Below are 20,974 nucleotides of genomic sequence, written 5' to 3' on the forward strand. Positions count from 1 at the left end.
TCGCCGAAAGTTACAAAGTTTTCTTAAGGTAATACTGCAGCAATAACTCTTAAGGAATTTGGCAGTAACATTTATCAGCAGTATGGAAGCCACAAGTATAAATGCATTCCAAATGATTTGCTTTCCCTAAACAAACTTGGATTGCAAGTAGTCTTTCTGATCTTTGTAGAGTTGCAGATACTTTAGTTTATCTTACGTACTCCCTTTGCTAAGAGCTGTTAGTAATTTAGAGTCAGGGTTGAATCAAAAATATTTTTAACTTGAATGACTCTGATCCTGGATAATTGTGGGTTGACCCTAGTATAGATCTTGTTTTAAAGTACTGTACATTTTTTGAGAAGATTAGATAAATAATCCAAGGATAAACTAAAATCTGCTTATGTGGTAGTTCAGCACAACATTAGTTTAAAACATTCTTAGGATAAGTTATTTTAGATATTCTGTGAAGGGAAGAGGATCTTCAGTCTCTCCTTTAAATATGTGCCAGAAGAAAAAGGGTTTGTTTTATTTGTTTGTTTGCTTAATGAATACAACTTGGTTTCTGGCTACATGCACTTTTCTGTAGTTGCTTTCATATGAAAGAATAGGGATTAGACAGTACAAGATAAAAGCAATAAAAATGTAATTATATGATAATAGCACAGTAATAAATGGATTCTCTGAGGCTGCTCATCTAACCAAATAAGTCTTTGTTAAACTCGTTTTGAAAATTGACCTTGTGATGTTTTCAGTAGCAGCAGCGAGGAACGTAGTAATTTCTGGGGAACAAATGTATTAATGGAAAACTATTTAAAATTCTCCTTGTGTAGACATTGAATCATTAAGGTACACTGAGAAGACTGGTTCTCTCCCATAAATTCATCCAGTTAAAAATTTTGAATTAGCAAAAGTCCTCACCCTTTAGAGAAAGTGATCTGATTGGAAGAATGATGAAATTCCCTAATGTCTTGAAGATAAAAATCTTCTGCTACTCTGAATTAATCTGTAGGATTAAATTAGTCTGTAGAATTAGTCTGTAGAAATTAAAAACTAATGTTTTTCTATGACATTGAATCAAGGAATGTTAAAACTGGACACCTAGATAGGTTGTCATAACTTAATATACAGTAGAATTAGTTAAATACACTGTTCACTGGTAAGTGGTGGTCTGTTGCAGTCTCTACCTCCTCACTTCCTTACACTCAATACTTAGTTGTTTTAAAACAACAGTAACAGGATTCTGTTGGATTTTTTTTTCCTTTTTGTAAAGGAATTTATCTCTTACACATTATCTTCCTAAATCACGGAATCCAGAAGGTGAGATTGCTATCACTTTTGCATTGTATTTGGTTCTGTTTTTGTCTTAAGTATAATCTGATCTAAAAAAATTTAGTCTCAGGGATTACAGAGTACCTGAAAGTTATATTATGCGTTTCATGTAAATGCAACTAGAACACCAATTACTAGATAGTCATGCACTGGATACTTAATTCAGATGGGTTCATTCAGAAGCACTTCTTTCTAGTAGTTCTGGCAATTTGGAGATTTATTCCATAGCTCTATTTTCTTTTGGGGAATTTTCGTTTAACATTTTCAGTGAGCTCTTTAGATACAAACTGTGTGTGTATGTGTGTTCACGACAGGTACATATAATTACCACATGCCTTTTCAGTCCTAAAAACTTTGGTTCAGTGGTTCGCAGAATTCTGAACAAACCACACCTTTTTAGATCAGAAATCTTCACGTTTCTACCACAGGCATGTCTTTTGAAGACTAGAATGATGTGGACATACTTTGAGGATTCCATAAAAGGAATTATTAAAATTTCATAGATTTATCCCATCAATCAGCTGATGAAAATGCCCACCCTCAAAGTGAATTGTCGTTTTCCTGGGTTAGGAATTGAATCTTAACTACTGATAAACATATTTGTACTTCTAAAAATTTAAGATTTACCTGATGAAATTGGATCGCGTATGGGGTTTCCTGTCTGTAGAAACATTCTGTAGAATCTTTCCGTTCTGTTACACATTGAGGAAACCCATTTGCAGTGATCTCAGGAGCGGTTTTCTTAAGAGATACAGACACTGGTCCTGTAAATAGAGTATATGATATTATCAGTAGAAAGGTACTTGGGAGAAAGAAATGCACTCAGACAACTTATATAGAATTAGTTTCCAGTTGTCTTCATTTAGTTTGTTGGAGTATACAGGAATAGCTTGTCAGAGAACTTGCATTGAGTTGCAAAATTTAAGGCTGGGGATAACTTTATTTTGATTTTCTTTTTTTTTTAAGATTTATTTATTTATTTATTTGACAGACAGAGATCACAAGTAGGCAGAGAGAGAGGAGGAGGCAGGCTCCCCAAGAAGTGGAGAGCCTGATGCGGGGCTCGATCCCAGGACTCTGGGATCATGACCTGAGCTGAAGGCAGAGGGTTTAACCCACTGAGCCACCCAGGCGCCCCTTGATTTTCATCTCTTAGTAAAAATGACCAAAATGTCCCATTTCTATAGTGTTTTACATACCCTTGGCTAGGGAAGTGACTTATGTTAAAACTGTCCTTGCTGATTGTTCCAGTCTTTGGCTTTGAAAGACTTTCTAATTCAATTACTTTTGTAATTTAATGATCTCACTTTTAAATCATTAGTATTTTAAATTCTTCCAGTTATAACTATTATTTCCAACTTTGCTTTTTACATCAGTTTGAAGCAGGACTGACCCATCCGCAAAAGAGTTTCAAAGTACTACTGCTTTGTCATTCTGGTCAATATTGGAAATAGTTCTTTAACATAAGACTTGAAATCTACTTTCAGGTTTCCAACATCAGTTTGATCTTGGGCAAGTCTCCTAACTTCTGAGTCTCTTTTCTCATCTGTTGGGCTAGACTTATGTATTAAAAGTTTAATGGGCAAAATCCAGGGGGTTGGGAATGGTACTTTTGTGTGGTTAGCCCCTAGCAATTTTCCTTTTCACTAGCATATACACTGTAGGGCATTAAGAGATGGCAAAGGTCAGGGCAACTCATCTGACATGCACTTTAGTTCCAAAAATGGAGAATAAAATTTTCAGCTCACTTGAGATACAATAAGGGTCGTTGGGGATAGGGATGTTCCTATTGTTATCTAATACTTCATTCAAAAAATATTTGTTTAGGGGGCACCTGGGTGGCTCAGTGAATTAAAGTCTCTGCCTTCAGCTCCCGTCATGATCCCAGGGTCCTGGGATCTAGTCCCCAATCAAATCCGGGCTCTCTGCTCAGCAGGGAGCCTCCTTCCCTCCCCCACCCCCACCGCCTCTGCCTGCCTCTCTGTCTACTTGTGATCTCTGTCAAATAAATAAATAAAATCTTTAAAAAAATATTTGTTTAGCTTCTATTGTATATACATAAGGCACTGTGGTCAGTACTAGGGATACTCTTTTACACAGAGCAGATACCTGGACCTCACAGAGAGGCAGTGTTAGCCAGCAGGCTCAAGAGCACAGACTTCTCTATGCCTCCATTTCCTTCTCTGTAAATTGGGTGTAATGATAGCACCTATATCATAGAGTTGTGCTAGGAAGTAAACGAATTAGTATATGTAAAGTACTTAGAACTGTACCAGGATAGATGCTGATCCCATGACCCTCCACCCCACTCTTGGGTATATACTCTGCTGCAGTGCATACATATATTTAGTAGCAGACATGCCCAAGAATTTTTATAGTATTATTTGTAATAACCTCCATTTGGAAATAATGGAAATGTCCCAACAGTGGAATGGATAAGGAAGGCAGTGGTGTGTATGTGTGTGTGTGTGTGTGTGCACGCGCACATGTGTATTTTTTATATAATAAAATATTCTACACATTGAAAAAGAGCAAGTGCCTACTACAGGTAAAATCATGGTTGAATCTCACAGTGTTGAGTGAAAGAAGCTTGACATTAAAAAACACATACTAAAAAAGTAAGAGCATCTTGTATGATTCCAAATTTATGGTGATAGAAGTCAGAATAGTCATAAGCTTTATAGAAAGATGATTATGACTGGGAGGCCTGCAGGGTGCTGGTGTAATTTTTGTTTTGTTTTTTTAAAGATTTTATTTATTTATTTGACAGAGAGAGAGATCACAACTAGGCAGAGAGACAGGCAGAGAAGGGGGGCGAAGCAGGCTCTCCACTGAGCAAAGAGCCCGATATCATGAGACCCTGAGATCATGACCTGAGCCGAAGGCAGAGGCTTAACCCACTGAGCCACCCAGGTGCCCTGGTGTAATGTTTTATGTTTTGATTTGAGTGGTAGTCTCACAGGTATGTCCACTTGGTAAAAATTAAGCTCTTCAACTATTTGTGTATACTCAAAATAATTTGATAGATTTTAAATCATAAGATGCTTAAATTTAATTATCCTAAAGAGAGATGTAGTGATTTGCTCTGCGTTAAGTTATTGGGATCAGAGAGAGACTGGAACTCAGGTTTTCTGAGTTTCAGTTCACTGCTTTTTCTTCTGTATTTTTATTCTTCTGTTTGCTCCACTATTTTGTATTACCTTTTCTGATACCTATAATGAGTCATTTTGGAACTACAGCTCACATAATTAGGTTGACTTATTTGTAGGATTGCTAAAATGTTATACTCATTACTAACTACCTTTAGAGAAAACTAAAACTGAGAACTTAGTACTTTGTGGGGTTTTTTCCTTTTCCATCCCAGTCTTCTGATAGCAGCCACTGTAAATTGTAATTTAAAGACTCATGATGAATGGGCAGTTGTGCAGAAATTTCTGACTCTGGGAAAGTTTCCATTTATTCTGTTACTTTTAATGAGCTATGACAGAAATCATTGCTCAGCATTTTTCCTCTCACACAGCTTATAAACAATATATTTAGTCTAATTTGTCAAGGACAGGAATAAACATCTCTTATCAGGAAAAAAGCAACAAGTTTTTTTCAGTGCCAAAACTTGGCATTTCTCAGCTCTTACCATCTTCGTGTGCTTTTCTTTTGACGCTCAAAGTTCTTGGGTTTTTGGTATGACCTTCAAATAATTCTTAAAACAAAACAACACAGGAAAACAATCATTGTATAATTGACACCATTTAAAATCTATTCATCTTCAAGCATTCAAGTAAACTAAAGTAAAAACATTAAAGTGCTTGGGGAAATAAAGAGGAATGAGTTTAAAAATTAAGAATGCTTTGGTACAAGGTTTGGAAAGATTGAAATTCTTAAGTTAGGTATGTGCTTCAAAATAATTTTGGGGGTCATTTGAACATTTAGTAGTGTAAGGATTTTATTTTTGAGAAATCTCTTGCACATTACAATGCAAAGAAAAAAGTTAATAGAATTTTTATTTTAAAAACTCAATTTCAAGGTTACCATGTTTCCATTTGGCAGTTCTGAGAGTTGGTCCTTTTAGAATGCAGTCAACTTCTTCATAAAATCTCATTTTTCTTTGAGGGTTGCTATTTTTCTTTTGTAAAACTCTGTATTCATATTTTAAATTTTTGTATTTGGTACGACATTGTTTCCAGTCTCTGTCTATTCCAAACTGCATTAGTCTTCTGGCAATTTCCTCAAATATTTCTTTGTTTCTTGTGGCCCTTTCAAGCATTTGTTTAATTTTTTCATCAGACCATATATGTATAAGCGCCTGACCTCATTGTCACACCAGTGTTTTCCAGCCTCTGTGTCGCTCACTGTTACAATCTGTAAATGATTTTTAGCATCTTCTAAAGGTATATGATTACCTATAAATCAATGTGATTTACAATTATACAAACTTACAGATAAATCTTGTATTTGAATATCATTTACTTAAAACAACTTGGGTTGACATAAAGCACTGATAATAATTTCAATATGAGGGTCAAAATTTCTACATATGTTCATATTCAAATAAAATATTTAAAAAATTAAAGCAGACTTATCTCCAGTATTGGTGAGATAATTTAGCTGCTTTTCATCAATAGGTAATCTTCACTGGATATTTGTAAATGTGGAGAGTCTTGGTATAACTACTTAAACTGGTATATATTAGCCTAAATTATTTTTTTCTTTTTTAAGTAGGCTCCATGCCCAGTGTAGAGCCCTATGTAGGGTTTGAACTCAGCACCCTGAGATCAAGATTCCAATCAGTGCTCAACTGACTGAGCCACCCAGTTGCCCCTAAAAAATTTTTTAAAACAATTAGACCCTGTACCTGACACAGTGATACTTTGTGGTGCTTTGGGGCCGCCCACGTCTTCTGAGACTGTACTTATGGTATCTTCCTCTGTCAGAAAACAAAGAGAATAGCAGTTTAAATTTGCTGTTTACAGAACTCAAATTTACTTTTGCAAGTGAAGGTTATACTGAAAAACTAGTAATACTGGATTCCAGCATCAGAACTAGCCTAGGGGCACCTGAGTGGCACAGTTAGTTAAGCATTTGACTCTTGGTTTCAGCTCAGATCTTGACCTCAGGATGGTAAGATCAAATCCCACATGGGGCTCTGTGCTCAGTATGGAGTAGGCTTGAGACTTTCCTTCCCTTTCCCTCTGCCCTTCCTCCCCCTCTTTCAAGTAAATAAAAAATCTTTAGGGAAAAAAAGAACCAAACTATAACCTCATAGCCAAGAACATTTGTCATCTCTAACCAAATTTTAAAATGCCTTTGTAGGATTCACCACCTTCAAAATCTTGGAAATAGTCTGTCTTACAAGACCCAAAGCACATTCTCTATTTGGGAATATGAATATGATAGCACTTTTATTTATTTTTTTAAAATTTTATTTATTTAACAGAGAGAGAGAGAGAGAGATCACAAGTAGTCAGGCATGCAGAGAGAGAGGGGGAAGCAGGCTCCCCGCAGAGCAGAGAGCCCGATTTGGGGCTCAATCCCAGGACCCAGACCATGACCTGAGCTGAAAGCAGAGGCTTGACCCACTGAGCCATCCCGGTGCCCCTGATAGCACTTTAGACTCAATTTTGTAATGTCTTCATTGTTACATTTTAACACTTGACAAAGAGCTCTTACATCTCTTTTTCATTGGATCCTCATTGTAACTGAGAATGATCCTTATTGCAATACACATAAATAGGTAAAAGACCTTAAGATTAAGTGGTCTTGGGGGTGCTTGAATGGCTTAGTCCTTAAGTGTCTGTGTTTGCCTCGGGTTGTGATCCCAGGGTCCTGGGCATCAAGCCCCACACTGGGCTCCCTGCTGGGCGGAAAGCCTGGTTCCTCCTCTCCCACTCCCCTGCTTGTATTCCCTCTCTTGCTGTCTCTGTCTCTGTGTCAAATAAATAAATAAAACCTTTTAAAAAAAAAAGATTAAGTGGTCTTAGCAGTTCTCATGTTGTGTTGTTAATAGCAGAAAATTAAGAAACTAATAGTGCTTAGTGTGGTAAATATAACATACATTTATCGTAGTGTAGTATTGTGTGTATAGGAAGTTTACAAGTGAGCTGTTTGTAGTTTGGGGAAAGCTCTTCCTCAATCATATGTTGGATTGCCGTGTTGAAGTATCACAATGCTATGATAATATTCCTTTACTCCTACTGTACTTTGCTGTATACACTGGGACTTTTTTTTTTGTTTTTTTAAGATTTATTTATATATTTGAGAGAGAGGTGGAGGGGCAGAGGGAGAGGGAGAAACTCAAGCAGACTCCACACTGAGCATGGAGCTCTGTGTGGGGCATGATCTCACGACCCTGAGATCAGACCCAAGCTGAAACTAACAATCAGATACAACCGACTGTGCCATGGAGTGCCCTGGGACATTATTTTCTTAAAAAACAGTTTGTGTTACTTTTGTCTGTGAAGTTACAGTTGAAATTTTTATTGAGATAAACATGCAGTTTTTAGAAATACCAGAGATCCATTTCATACTTGGTCCAGTTTTCTCCAATGATAACATTTTATTAAAGTAATATACTGTTAAATCAAGGATATTAACATTGTTACAGTTCACTACTCTGATTCAGAGTTCCTGTTCTACTTGTGCTCACTGTGTGTATGTGTGCATATTATGTTCTATAATAATTTTATCACCTTGTAGACTCATGTCTCCACCATCAAAGTCAGGATACTCGACAGTTCCAACACCATAAGAATCCCTCTTATTGCCCTTTTATAACTAAAGTTACCTCCTTCCATGCCCAAGCCCTTTCCCCACCCTCACCCCAGGGGAGAGCACAAGTTGAAGGTAAACTTTGGCAAACCTTATTTCAGCAGAATTGGAATTTATGACATTTTCTAAGTGACTAAAACCATCACTTCTGGGCTCAAGCACATGCCCTACTTCTGGGAAATAGAAACATTTAGAGATTAGGTGTTTGGTGGAAATTTTGAGTAGTTAGTGCTAGAAAATAAGATATGTTGGAGGGTGGCGGTGTGGAAGTCCCTAAATTTAGCATATTTTAAGGAAAGAGAAGCATTTCGTTTCTGTTACATTTCTATCCCAACTGGTATACTGCAGTTCATTTCTGACACTCAGTACCTGGAGTCTAGCATTAGACTCCGAAGCTTTAAGGGATCAGTCTTCCATAACACTGCCCTTACTGCTCTCTGCTCAGTAGGGAGCCTGCTTCCTCCTCTCTCTCTGCCTGCCTCTCTGCCTGCTTATGATCTCTGTCTGTCAAATAAATAAATAAAATCTTTAAAAAAAAAAAAAAAAAAACACTGCCCTTACTTCAGAGGTTAGCCACCCTTCCAGCTGACTGACTGCAATTTAAGGGGATGCTATAACCCCCTCAGGTTTGATCATTTTGATCATCTAGAACAACTCATCGAATTTAGGAAAGCCCTATACTTTAAAAAATAGGGGCACCTGGGTGTCTCATTGGGTTAAGCCTCTGCCTTTGGCTCACGTCATGATCCTCAGGGTCCTGGGATCAAGTCCAGTATTGGGCTCTCTGCTCAGTGGGAGCCTGCTTCCTCTCTCTCTCTGCCTGCCTCTCTGCCTACTTGTGATCTTTCTCTGTCAAATAAATTTTTAAAAATCTTAAAAAAAAAATAGGACTCAGAAACAACCAAGTGAGGATTTACAGTGGGTAAGGTCTGAGGGGGTCCTAGACACAGAACCTCCGCGACACCTCCCTATGGCATCAGGGCCTGTCATTCCTCCAGCACATCACTGTGTTCATTAACTAGGAAGCACTTCTGAGCTAAAGTTTTTTATTGACATGATTGATTATGGCACAATTAAATCACTGGCCATACGACTGAATTCAGTCTCCACACTTACTTTCCTGCTAGAGGTCAGGCTGGCCTAAAATTCCAGGCCTCTTAATCACAAGTTTTGTCTTATTGGTGACCAGTCCTATCTTGAAGCTATCTAGAAACTCACTTTGGAAATTCCAAAGGTTTTTGAACCTTTATTCTTTATTTTTTTTTATTTTAAATTTTTTTTGATTTTTTTTTAAGATTTTATTTATTTATTTGACAGAGAGAGATCACAAGTAGGCAGAGAGGCAGGCAGAGAGAGAGGAAGGGAAGCAGGCCCCCTGCTGAGCAGAGAGCCCGATTCGGGACTCGATCACAGGACCCTAAGATCATGACCTGAGCCAAAGGCAGCGGCTTAACCCACTGAGCCACCCAGGCGCCCCTTGAGATTTTATTTTTAAGCAATCTCTGTACCCAATGTGAGGCTCAAACTTAGAACCCTGAGATCAAGAGCCACATGCTCTACTGACTTAAGTCAGCCAGGCGGGTCTGTATTCTTTATTATGTCACAGCTCCTTAAAGAGTTTGTGAAAATATAAAAAGGAATAATTAGAAAATTCATACCTTTAAAGTTGCCTGTATTTAAATTTATCACCTTACCTAAGTCTCAACTTTTTTTGTACATTTAAAATTTTGGGGTTTTCCGAAATTTTAACAATCAAGTCTTTATTTGGATCTTCTATTGGATTAAAAATTTAAAGTTTCTCAGGGCACCTGGGTGGCTAAGTCATTAGCGTTTGCCTTCAGCTCAAGTCATGATCCAGGGTCCTGGGATTGAGCCCTGCGTCAGGCTCTCTGCTCATCAGCGAGCTTGCTTCTCCTTCTCCCACTCCCCCTGCTTGTGTTCCCTCTCTTGCTGTATCTCTCTCTCTCTGTCAAATAAATAAATAAATAATTTAAAGGGTCTTAATATTATGGTTCATGTGATAAAAATGCATGCATTATAGTTTATAATTTACCGCTAAGATTATCCAAATTGTATTGAAAATGTACATAAGTGTTTTAAATATTTCATTTTAAAGAAATTTATTTCCAATTTTTGTTCTATTATAAATAGTAAATGAACTGGAGAAAACAAAAAAACTTGGCATAGCCTCTGACGTCATCTAACAATATTATCTAACAATAGATAATTTAGTGCCCTCTGCTGGCCATCACATTGTTAATTTTTGTGAAATTGTGGGGATAGTGAGCCGTTTAATTTTGTAAATACATTTTACCACAGCCAAAAAAGAAAATAGATAATTTTAAGATCATTCTTTAAAGAACAGTGTAGTCTTTCACTTGTGATTTTTTAGGCTGATAAGAGTAACCTCCAATAGGATGTGTATATGTCGGTCTGCACCACTCACCCAAAATTGATCTACTTTTGACTGCCTATACTTGAAAGTGGTGACTTACGAGAATACAAAGATATTGAAGAATTCCACCTCATATATAAATAGCAACTGATACTGGAGATGAATTAAGTCAGTTTTAGGTTTACTCAGAAGAGACAAGTAACTGATAAGACTGTCAAACACAGATTTCCTCGGTAGACAGTCCTTTTTCTGCTAACTTTCTGATTCCTTTTATCATCTCTTGCCTATGCCTCAGGCGGGGAGAAAATAAATTTATTTTAGATCCAAAGAAGTAGGTATTCAATTTTCATGGGCCATTTCTTTTTACTTATTGTAATAGGTAGGCATAGCCCAGGAGTTCTGTGATTCTTCCCAGTGATTAACTTCTTTCATATTGCATTACTCATGCATTTTTTAAAGTGATCATTGGAATTGGATAATTTTTCTACCCTAAATGGAATCAAATTGGATTTTATGTTTTACTTTCTTCAGCCCTCTGCTGGCCTTACTCTCTAAATATGACAACCTAGTTATGGTTTTCAACCCAGGCTGTGCTTGACGATCTTCTATAAAAATATAGATGTGTGAACACATCCTATAACACCCTAGGCCAGAATCTCCGTGAGTTCTAAATTGGGAACTAATTAGTTGTCTAGAATCCAGGAGTTCCACAGCTCTAGTTAGATATTTATTTGAAGTAAGAATCTTATAGCATATATTTAAGGTGGTTAACATTAAGTGTCAATGTTAACAATATGGGGCAATAGCAATTCAATTATGAAGTCAAAATGAAGTAACTTCTACTTATTTTTACATGAATGTTCATCACTTTATTGTGTTGTTGCTTTTATGTATATATGTGTGTATTTTTTAAGTAGGCTCCATGCATGGAGCCCAGTGCGGGGCTTGAACTCATCACCCTGAGATCAAGACCTAAGCTGAGATCAAGAATTGGGGGCGCCTGGGTGGCTCAGTGGGTTAAGCCTCTGCCTTCAGCTCAGGTCATGATCTCAGGGTCCTGGGATCGAGCCCCTCATCAGGCTCTCTGCTCGGCAGGGACCCTGCTTCCCCTGCTCTCTCTGCCTGCCTCTCTGCCATCTCTGTCTGTAAAATAAACAAATAAAATCTTAAAAAAAATAAATAAAAAAGAATTAAAAAAAAAAAAGAATTGGACCTACTGAGCTTACCCTGCTGCCCCATGTTTTGTTTTGAGTTTTTTTTTTTTTTTTAAGATTTTATTTATTTATTTGACAGAGAGAGACACAGCGAGAGATGGAACACAAGCAGGGGAGCACCTGAGGGAGAGGGAGAAGTGGGCTTCCCACCAAACAGGGAGCCCAATGTGGGGCTTGATCCCAGTCATGACCTGAGCGGAAGGCAGACGCTTTACGACTGAGCTACCCAGGCACCCCTTTTAAGCATATTCCAAATTAACATATGAACATACCAGAAAATTTTAAAAAATACTTTCAGTTTATATTTGACTTAATGTTTTCCTTTCACATATAAAAAAATTATCTTGAGATTTGTACTTAAGTGAGTCCAGGGGACTAACAAGCTAAAATCTTCTGAATGCTAAAGTTCTTAATTTTTTCCGTGGAAATCTTTGTCTTATTAAACACAGTCTCATTTGAGCTTTTTTACTTTTAGTGACAAGGGTCATTGCTGTGATGCCCTGAGAACCTTAGGAGCCCAGAGTTTTGCTCACCTTTGTTATCATACCCCTAGTCAGCTGTATGTTCCTATCTAATTAGTCTCCTTAATTTCTCCCTTTTTTCACCTTCACCATTCTTCACCATTAAAAGCCCACTGAGCTTTTAATCTATCGTATCTGATAAGTCAGAGAAAGAAGTTTGCCAAGAGTGTGGGGAATTTGATTACCTGGTTTGTTAATCAGTATGATTTTGTCCAAGCCTATATGAAGCTTTGAACTAAAAGACTATGTATGAGGTGTGTGATGGCTAGTTAAGCTTTTGCTTGGGGCATGATGATTCCCCCCATTACTCATTTTGGTTTGTGTAAAAGACAAACCATCATATAGAAAGCACTTACTTTCCTTCACCGCTTTAGTACCCTGTACCGTAGGACAGTGTTTCTCGAACTTGAGCATGCCTGAGCTCCCAGATGATGGTGAGGCTGCTACACTTTGAAAATCAGTTATAGGGAACATTACTAACAGTTTTCACCTTCCATTTCTGTATTTTGTAAATATGAGTATTACTCTTCATATAATGTTAATAAGCTTGTATGTATGTTCTTATGATATCTTAGTTATTATAGAATCTCATTATATATTACACATCAAATGTAATTAAACCATAAAACCCTTCATTAGGTCCCCACCCTCATGATCTCTAAACCTAATTACCTCCCGAAGTCCCCAGGCCCCATCTCCAAATGCTCTTACATATGTTGGTATGACTTTAGGGGTGACATAGTTCAGTCGATAGCAACATCATATCATAACATGTTATATATTTTTTCACACACAAAAACAAAAAATACTGTTTTACCTGTAGCAGGACTTTGTTTTACATCTCCCTCTCTTAGGTCTTCTGACATATGACCAAAAAAGTCATCTTCAGCCGCATCTCCAGCAATGACTGTGGGAATATAGTGGGATATATGGTGGTTTGGTTTTATTTTCTTTCAGGAAGTGTTTTTAAACTCTAATATGTTATTTTTACTTTTAAAGTGAACCTGATGGGGGTGTCTGTGTGGCTCAGGCAGTGAAAAGTCTGCTTTCAGCTCAGGTCATGATCCCAGAGTCCTGGGATCAAGTCCACCTCAGGCTCCCTGCTCAGTAGGGAGTCTGCTTGCTTCTCTGTTGCTTCTGCCCCTCCCCCACTAGTGTTTTCTCTCTCTCAAATAAATAAAATCTTTTTAAAAAACCTGATGCTAGATACTGTGCTTGTTTGCTTTTCTCTAGTTTACATTCCCCACCCATAAGTATCTTTAGTCTTAGGTCCCTATAGATACCTGGTATTCTAAGTCTTTAATGAGGTTTTCTGACATGACTGATGGAATCACCATCAGCTGTATCTCTGGCATTTACTCTCTGAACATAACCATGCTGCTGCTGTTGGGCGACTTTATCACTAGTCATTTTAATTTTAACAGGACAGATGTGTGGTTCTCTAACAGACCAGTTTCTTCTCCACCAGCGAAAGATTTCAGGTCTTCTCGCCACCATTTCTCAATCCTAACTCTGTCATTGCCTCTCTTTCCGCTAGATACGCATTCATACTCTGAGAATTAGGACTGCATTGTTTAAGGCAGATATTAAATGATCTAAGAAACTATATGGTTAGTAGAGGTCTTTAAGAACATCTTGTCAACTCAAGAGGAGACACGTGGTTCAAGATTCCACAAAGACTGAGCTAGAACCTCAATTTCCTGACTCTTGGTCTAGAATTCATCTAGTTTATTTCATGCTGTTATATCTCTGTGTGTATTCTTTCTCAGTCCTTTGGGTTAAACTCATTTTAAAGAACTTTATGATGTGTCCCAGGAAAACTTATACTTCAAAGACATTCTCATGGATTTTGTGGTTTTCTAAGTTCTTTAATGTTCTTTTTCTGCGAACTCAATTTTACAGCAGTTACTATGAAAAACCTGCTTTTTTAAAAAAATATATTTCATTTATTTATTTGACAGAAGTCACAAGCAGGCAGAGAGAGGGGGGAAGCAGGCTCCCTGCTGAGCAGAGAGCTGTGATATAGGGCTCAATCCAGGGACCCTGGGATCATGACCTGAGCCGAAGGCAGAGGCTTAAACCCATTGAGCCACCCAGGCACCGCGGAAAAATTTGCTTTAACTTCTGCCATTTAGAATGGCAGTTTTACCTTAGTAAAATTGGTCTACTTTTTTTTTTAAGGTCTTATTTATTTATTTGACAAAGAAAGATCGCAAGTAAGCAGAGAGACTGGCAGAGAGAGAGGGGGAAGCAGGCACCCTGCTGAGTAGAGAGCCCCGATGTAGGACTTGATCCCAGGACCCTGAGATCATGACCTGAGACGAAGGCAGAGGCTTAGCCCACTGAGCCACCCAGGCACCCCAAAATTGGCCTGTTTTTAAACTTGTGGAAATCAATTTTATTTCATCGATAACTTCATACTACTTTCTGTGTTTTGGAGGAGATTGCATATACATTAAATCTGTTTCATTAAGTGTGTAAGCCTGATGATTCACAGACCTGTACCCCTGGGGCTAATAATACATTATATGTTAATAAAATAAAAAATAAAATGACAAAAATATGTTTCATGATAAATTCAACCTTTAGCTTGTGAAACCTGTTTAACTTAGATTATATTCACGATATTATGCTACTGAAATTTTCATATAATGTGACCTGATGTTTAGATTACTTTTCTTTGCCTTCCTACCTGTCCGATTCTCTTCTGTTTTTACATTGGCACATCCGTTGGCTTGTTTTTCATCTTGGAATTCCTGTTGTTGTGATTTCTCTGTTTTATTGTGTCCCAAAATAGCATCCAACTCCGTAAAAAATTTCATACTCTTAGTTATGCCTTGGTCTTGAGCCATTCTTACAATCTTATATTCATGTTTTAAGTTTTTATACTTTGTTCTGCACTGTTTCCAGTCTCTTTCTATTCCAAATTTCTGAAGCTTGGCAGCAATTTGTTCAAATATCCTTTTATTTCTCACTGTTCCTTCTAGTTGTTGTTGTATACTTATATCAGACCAGATGCCAATTAGAGCCCTGACTTCTGGTACAGTCCAGTGTTTTCCTCCTTCATTTGCTATAGTTGGAATAAAAGGTGAATTAATACAGGGTTCCATAAATGATGTAGAGTTTCCTGTATCAGATGGGGAGGGAAAGAGATATGTACATAGGTTACATACATAATGATAAGTAATCAGACGTAACCTTAGTAAACAAAGAAATTTTCTCCTTAGGCAATCATAGCTTAGCTTTTTTCTGAAACGAATGGGGGAGATGAAATACAGAACCTGAATCTATTTCTTACCATGACAGTGACTGACTTTTAAAAAGTTGTGTTTTTAATTGGTCACATTTTTTTTTAAGATTTATTTATTTATTTGACAGACAGAGATCACAAGTAGGCAGAGAGGCAGGCAGAGAGGGGTGGGGGGAAGCAGGCAGAGAGCTCGATGTGGGGCTTGATCCTAGGACCCCAGGATCACGACCCGAGCTGAAGGCAGAGGTTGTAACACTGAGCCACCCAGGTGCCCCTAATTGGTCACATTTTGATCATCTTTTTTCCCCCTGTCATTTCTTATTCTTCTATCCTGCTCCTTTGGTATGTGGTGTGTATAGCACTATATACGGAATGTTGAATATATAATTTTGTATTATTTACTTGCAGAAAGCAATACATTTAGAAAATGGCTCATTGAGGGCAGCTCTTACTTGTTTTTTGTTCTGTGATAGGATAGGTGGAAGCAATTAATCTCCTCCTTTAATCCAGTGATTAAAGGAGGATGGCTACACCCATTGGCTACTATCAGTATCTCCTGGGGAGCCTTTGTAAATGATTACTTTGCTGTTACTCCTACCCCTAATCCCCATATTGTGATTCTAGTGCGCAGTCAGGACTAAGAACCAAGACCATGCACGAATAAAGGGTTGGAAAGAATCACATTATAACAACTGGTGCTTCTTAACTCCTTATGAAAATAAAAGATGTCCCATTGGCCAAAGACCAAATGTCATTTTATGTAAAGTATTAGATTTTTTTTTTTTAAGATTTTATATTTATTTGACAGACAGAGATCACTAGTAGACAGAGAGGCAGGCAGAGAGAGAGAGGAGGAAGCAGGCTCCCCGCTGAGCAGAGAGCCGGATGCAGGGCTCGATCCTAGCCGAAGGCAGAGGCTTTAACCCACTGAGCCACTCAGGCGCCCCAGTATTAGATTTTTTTAATGCAAGATAGTGTGTCAGAAATTCCATAATGCCTTCGGTAGAATGTCCCCACTTAGAAATCCTAGCATGGTACCTTCTGGTTATATCTCTTGCACAGTTTTGCAACTCATTTTATGGTAATGACATTACTTGAGGTTATACTGGTTATTTAAACAACCACATCTGTGTTTGTCTCAGATTTATGTTTATGTTTAATAAAAAAGGTAGTTCAAACCTCACTATCTATAATGTAAGTCATTAAAAAACACTTTTTAGCATTTTCCTGAAGTATATAGGGAACTGTTTCTATTTTGTGGTGTGTTTAATGTTTTTGTTTTGAAATGCTTTCCAGTATTTTTCCTTGCTTGAATTAACAACCTTCAGTAAGAATTTAGAAGCAGAATGGGGATTTATGTTGACTTGAATTGGGTGAATAAAACTGTCCTTGACCTCATTGATTTGATACTATTTACTTTAAAATGTAGAGTTCTGTTTGTCTTGGACCTCAGAAGTGCAAAAGTGACATGTTCATTAAATATTAAGCACCTACGATGTATAATTTTCAACATTATATTCTTTATTATGCTTAAAGAATAAAGGTTGTGAATTTGAAGGCTAACATTACTAGGCAATTTACATTTTGTTAAAGAAATAATTTATTTTATAAATGTGACTATGGAATTTTAAAAAATCACTTATTTTAGAAATGATTTTTTTTTAAGTATACATAGGGGGAAACACAAGATAATCCTATAAATGTTTCTATCAGGAAAAGTCATGAAGTTTCTCAGAAACCAATCAATTTGGAATTTGATCAGTTTCATTGTATTTTTAACCCACGATACTATACCTAGTTCCATTGGTCTGATATGAGAAACCAAAAGTAAAGGATTTCCTGAGAGGTCTTCTTTATCTTCTAATGTAACTGACATGTTGCCTGGAAAGAGAATAGAATTCCTGTTAGAGTAAGTTCTAAGGAAGGTAAAAATTGAATTAATAATTGCTGGGAATGCTAGTAGCTTGAGCTGAATTTGACCATATTCATGAAGGATTGAAGATTTGTAATGGACACTTTTTTTTTTTTTTTAAGATTTTTTATTTATTTATTTGACAGATCACAAGTAGGCAGAGAGGCGGGCAGAGAGAACGGAAGGGAAGCAGGCTCCCTGCCAAGCAGAGAGCCTGATGCGGGGCTCGATCCCATTACCTTGGGATCATGACCTGAGCCGAAGGCAGAGGCTTTAACCCACTGAGCCACCCAGGCGCCCCATGTAATAGACAGTGGTATAATATGGTTTAAATACTTACCTATATAAAGAAAAATTTAATTTCTTCTGTCCACTGACATGGTTTATTTTGAACTTCCACTAGATTTGTTTGCTAATTTTATGTTTCTAGAGATGATTATGGTTTGTTTTCAAATTAAATTACATTTTTTAAAGTGAGATGTTTTCTTGGGGTGCCTGGATGGCCCAGTCAGTTAAGTATCTGACTTGATTTCGGCTCAAGTTACAATGTCAGGGTGGTGAGATCCTCAAGTCCTGGGTCAGGCACTGCACTGAGCAGTGCAGTGGAGCCTCAGCCGGCTTATAATTCTCTCTCTCTCTTCTCTCTCTACTACCCCCCTCCTTATGCTTGTGCTTTTTCAGGGGGAAAAAAATGAAGTGTTTTCTTTATTTTTGTAATTTAGGTACTTTAACATAATAGACACTTGATAAATGATAGTAGCAATATAAAACAGAGGTCCTATAATGAGATAATCAGAAAACCTTGTTTAATTGGCATATTTGGTCAAATAGCTAAAATTTATTGGTAAATACTAACTTTTCAGAAATTAATCTATGTTTAAGTAGACCAAAGAATATGTCACTTAAAAGAGCCATGCCAACCTTGAAAAATGAAAATGATCCCCTCTTGATCTCCTGGTTTTATGGCTTGGATGTTTTCATAAAATCAGGCAGAGACCACTTTTTAAAGTAATCAAATGAGGAAGGTGAGGGAAAACTAAAATACGTCATTCAAAGGAACCCAACATAGAATTTTGGATTCAGTTGGCACATAAGATAAATCATAATTACAGTGAGGCTGAAGGTTGATCAAGAGGTAGTTAAGTACATTTTGATTGCCCTTTGTAACTTTCTGAATCAAAGATTTATTATTCATCATTTCCTTATTTCTTTTCAGTTTTGTTTTACCAGTAACAAATAGCATTCTAAAGTGTGTAAACCTGGCGATTCACAGACCTGTACCCCTGGGGATAAAAATATATGTTTATAAAAAATTAAAAATAAAAAAAAATAGCATTCTATTTTACTTCATTATTAGGAGAACAAATATTAGGCATGATTTTAATCGCATGAACATTTAAAATCAGTTCATTATTTAGATATATTCCGTTAAAGAATAAAAAAAGGAATGTTTGTCGTCTTGAAGATAATATTCGGGATTCCTATTTTAAAATAGAATAACAAATGAAAAATAAGGGAAGCACTTTTGTTTTCAAATGGTATACAGCTGGTGATACGAAAACTAAAAATCTGTAGTTACATAAGAATTCTCTCTAAGAGAAGTGTGGAAGATGATGTACCTAGTTAATGTAACGTGTGAGGTTTGTTGAGAACAGTAAGGGAAGATAAGGGTTTGATACTCTGATTTAGGGCCTAGTTTTATGTTTGTTGAAAACAGCCTAGAGCTAAACATTGAGTCCAGAGTGCAAAAGAAAAGCTTTCTTCCCAACTTCTTCAGGAGTATTTTTTTCTTAGGTTGATCATTCTTAGCATCAGTCCCAAAATTGTATGCAAGGGTCCCATGCTCTGGAGGTGTTTTTTTGTTTTTTTTTTTTTTGCTCTGGAGGTTTTAAATTGAAACCCTTAAGTCATTACTCCTGATGCATTTGTATCAAGTAAGAGGAGGGAAATAGAATGGAAATTTGGTCACTGAAGGAATGTGATCCAGGAGCAACAGTAGGTCAAAGGTATTCTGAGCTTGAGGATGATTAGAATTTCCAGAACACGAAGCCTTTTAAGAGTTTGTATTTGAGTCCTTTGCCAAGGCTCAGTCAGGCTACCTGCTGGCTAACAAAGGGAACCAGATCCTCTGTCCTTTACCGCTCACATGAGGTTGATCCCAACAGTGGAAAAGGCACATTCATTTTCTTTCCTTCTTAAGTTTTCCATATACCAATAAAAATTCTCCTGGTTCCACCATAGAAAAACCGGAAGACATTATAAATGAATCAGACCTGGAGAAAGGGCTTTCTAAGCCTTAAAAAAGACTGTTTGCATTAGCAATTTTAATTAAAAACTTTTGGAAAAATCCAGCCAAATCTGTAAGGCCAAAGAGATCATGCAATTTCTAAGACCTCAGTTGACATGAACAGTTAATTTGTAAAAATAAACATATAGAAAACTGTTACATATCACTAGCAATTAAACAAATGCAAAATAAGTTATTTATTGCATATACCATCATAGATAGTTATTTGTTATTAAATTAGCATACTTCATTATTTGTTAAATTAGCAAAGTCTCTATGCCACTTCCACCAGATTCTGTGATCTGATATGATCATAGAATGGGTTCTCTATAAAAAGGGACAGTCTTAAAAAAAAAAAAAAAAAGGGACAGTCTAATTGTCACTAAAGTACAATTCTTTTAGAAAGCAGTTCTTTTGAAACACTATTTCAAAGTAATGATACCCTTCCTGACCAACAATTGAACTTCTAATAGTCTCTCCTAAAGTAATAATGTTAATTATGGACAAAAGGTATTAATTATAAAGGGGGCAAATATAAACTCTGCTTTATGCACTCAGATATTATGGAACCATTAAGTAACATTTAATCCTGAATTATAATTAGTTCTGGGTATAATTTAAAGATTATTATTAAAGTAAACAAACTGCTAATGTAATTTTATAATTTAAAAAGTTTAAAGAACAAACCTTGGCATCATTGTGGATATGTGGGAAGGGACTGCAAAGTAGGGAGACCAGTTAAGAGGTTAACTTAATACACCATGTGATAGATGAAGTTCTGCATGGTGGCAAAGAGAATGGAACAGAAAAAATAATGAAACATGTCAGTAGATTTTTTTTTAAGGACTTAGTGATTGACCAAAGGTCAAGGGCACCTCAAATGTTTCTATTTAAGTGATTGGACATACAGTAATATTAAGGTGGAAGCAATTTATAGGGGCACCAGTTCTAAATGAGGGAAAAGAGTGTAGTTTTAGGATTTGGGTTTTGAGATACCTTAAACATAACAAGGTTAAGTTGTTAATTATTGGCCCTCTGCTTGTAAGTGAAAGTGGAGATTTTGGAGCTGTAGGGGCACCTAAATGGGTTAGAAGGAGATCCTGTTCAGTGGAGATTAAACACACACACACACACACACACACACACACACGAGTAAGAGAGAGGGTGGGCAAGGAGACTCAGTGACATAAGAGAGGGGCAAAAAATTGCAGTTATTAGAACCCACATCTTTATTACACCAAGACCGAACTCTGGTTAAATTCAAAGCTTTTCAGAATCTGAGTGGTTTACTTATCATTAATCAATATTTATATAGCATTTAA

At 36.9% G+C, this 20,974-nt stretch overlaps 2 protein-coding genes across 5 annotated transcripts in view; one reads left to right on the forward strand and one right to left on the reverse strand.

Annotated features, from left to right (window-relative positions):
- PAICS (phosphoribosylaminoimidazole carboxylase and phosphoribosylaminoimidazolesuccinocarboxamide synthase) overlaps window positions 1-20,974 on the reverse strand; it is a 47,667-nt gene that overhangs the window by 25,135 nt on the left and 1,558 nt on the right. The window contains exons 2-7 of one of the 4 annotated variants that reach the window (XM_059160616.1): window positions 17,248-17,334; window positions 14,896-15,330; window positions 13,021-13,110; window positions 6,161-6,232; window positions 4,943-5,008; window positions 1,936-2,072 (exon numbers count right to left, since the gene is read on the reverse strand). In XM_059160616.1, coding sequence (XP_059016599.1) covers window positions 1,936-2,072; window positions 4,943-5,008; window positions 6,161-6,232; window positions 13,021-13,110; window positions 14,896-15,330; window positions 17,248-17,334 — 887 coding nt within the window. The remainder of the gene's footprint in view (window positions 1-1,935; window positions 2,073-4,942; window positions 5,009-6,160; window positions 6,233-13,020; window positions 13,111-14,895; window positions 15,331-17,247; window positions 17,335-20,974) is intronic. The other 3 variants (XM_059160643.1, XM_059160626.1, XM_059160634.1) reach the window with 3 other exon arrangements.
- PPAT (phosphoribosyl pyrophosphate amidotransferase) overlaps window positions 1-20,974 on the forward strand; it is a 37,260-nt gene that overhangs the window by 1,182 nt on the left and 15,104 nt on the right. The window lies entirely within an intron of this gene.

Source organism: Mustela lutreola, chromosome 1 (assembly GCF_030435805.1).
Source record: "Mustela lutreola isolate mMusLut2 chromosome 1, mMusLut2.pri, whole genome shotgun sequence".
Taxonomy (NCBI): domain Eukaryota; kingdom Metazoa; phylum Chordata; class Mammalia; order Carnivora; family Mustelidae; genus Mustela; species Mustela lutreola.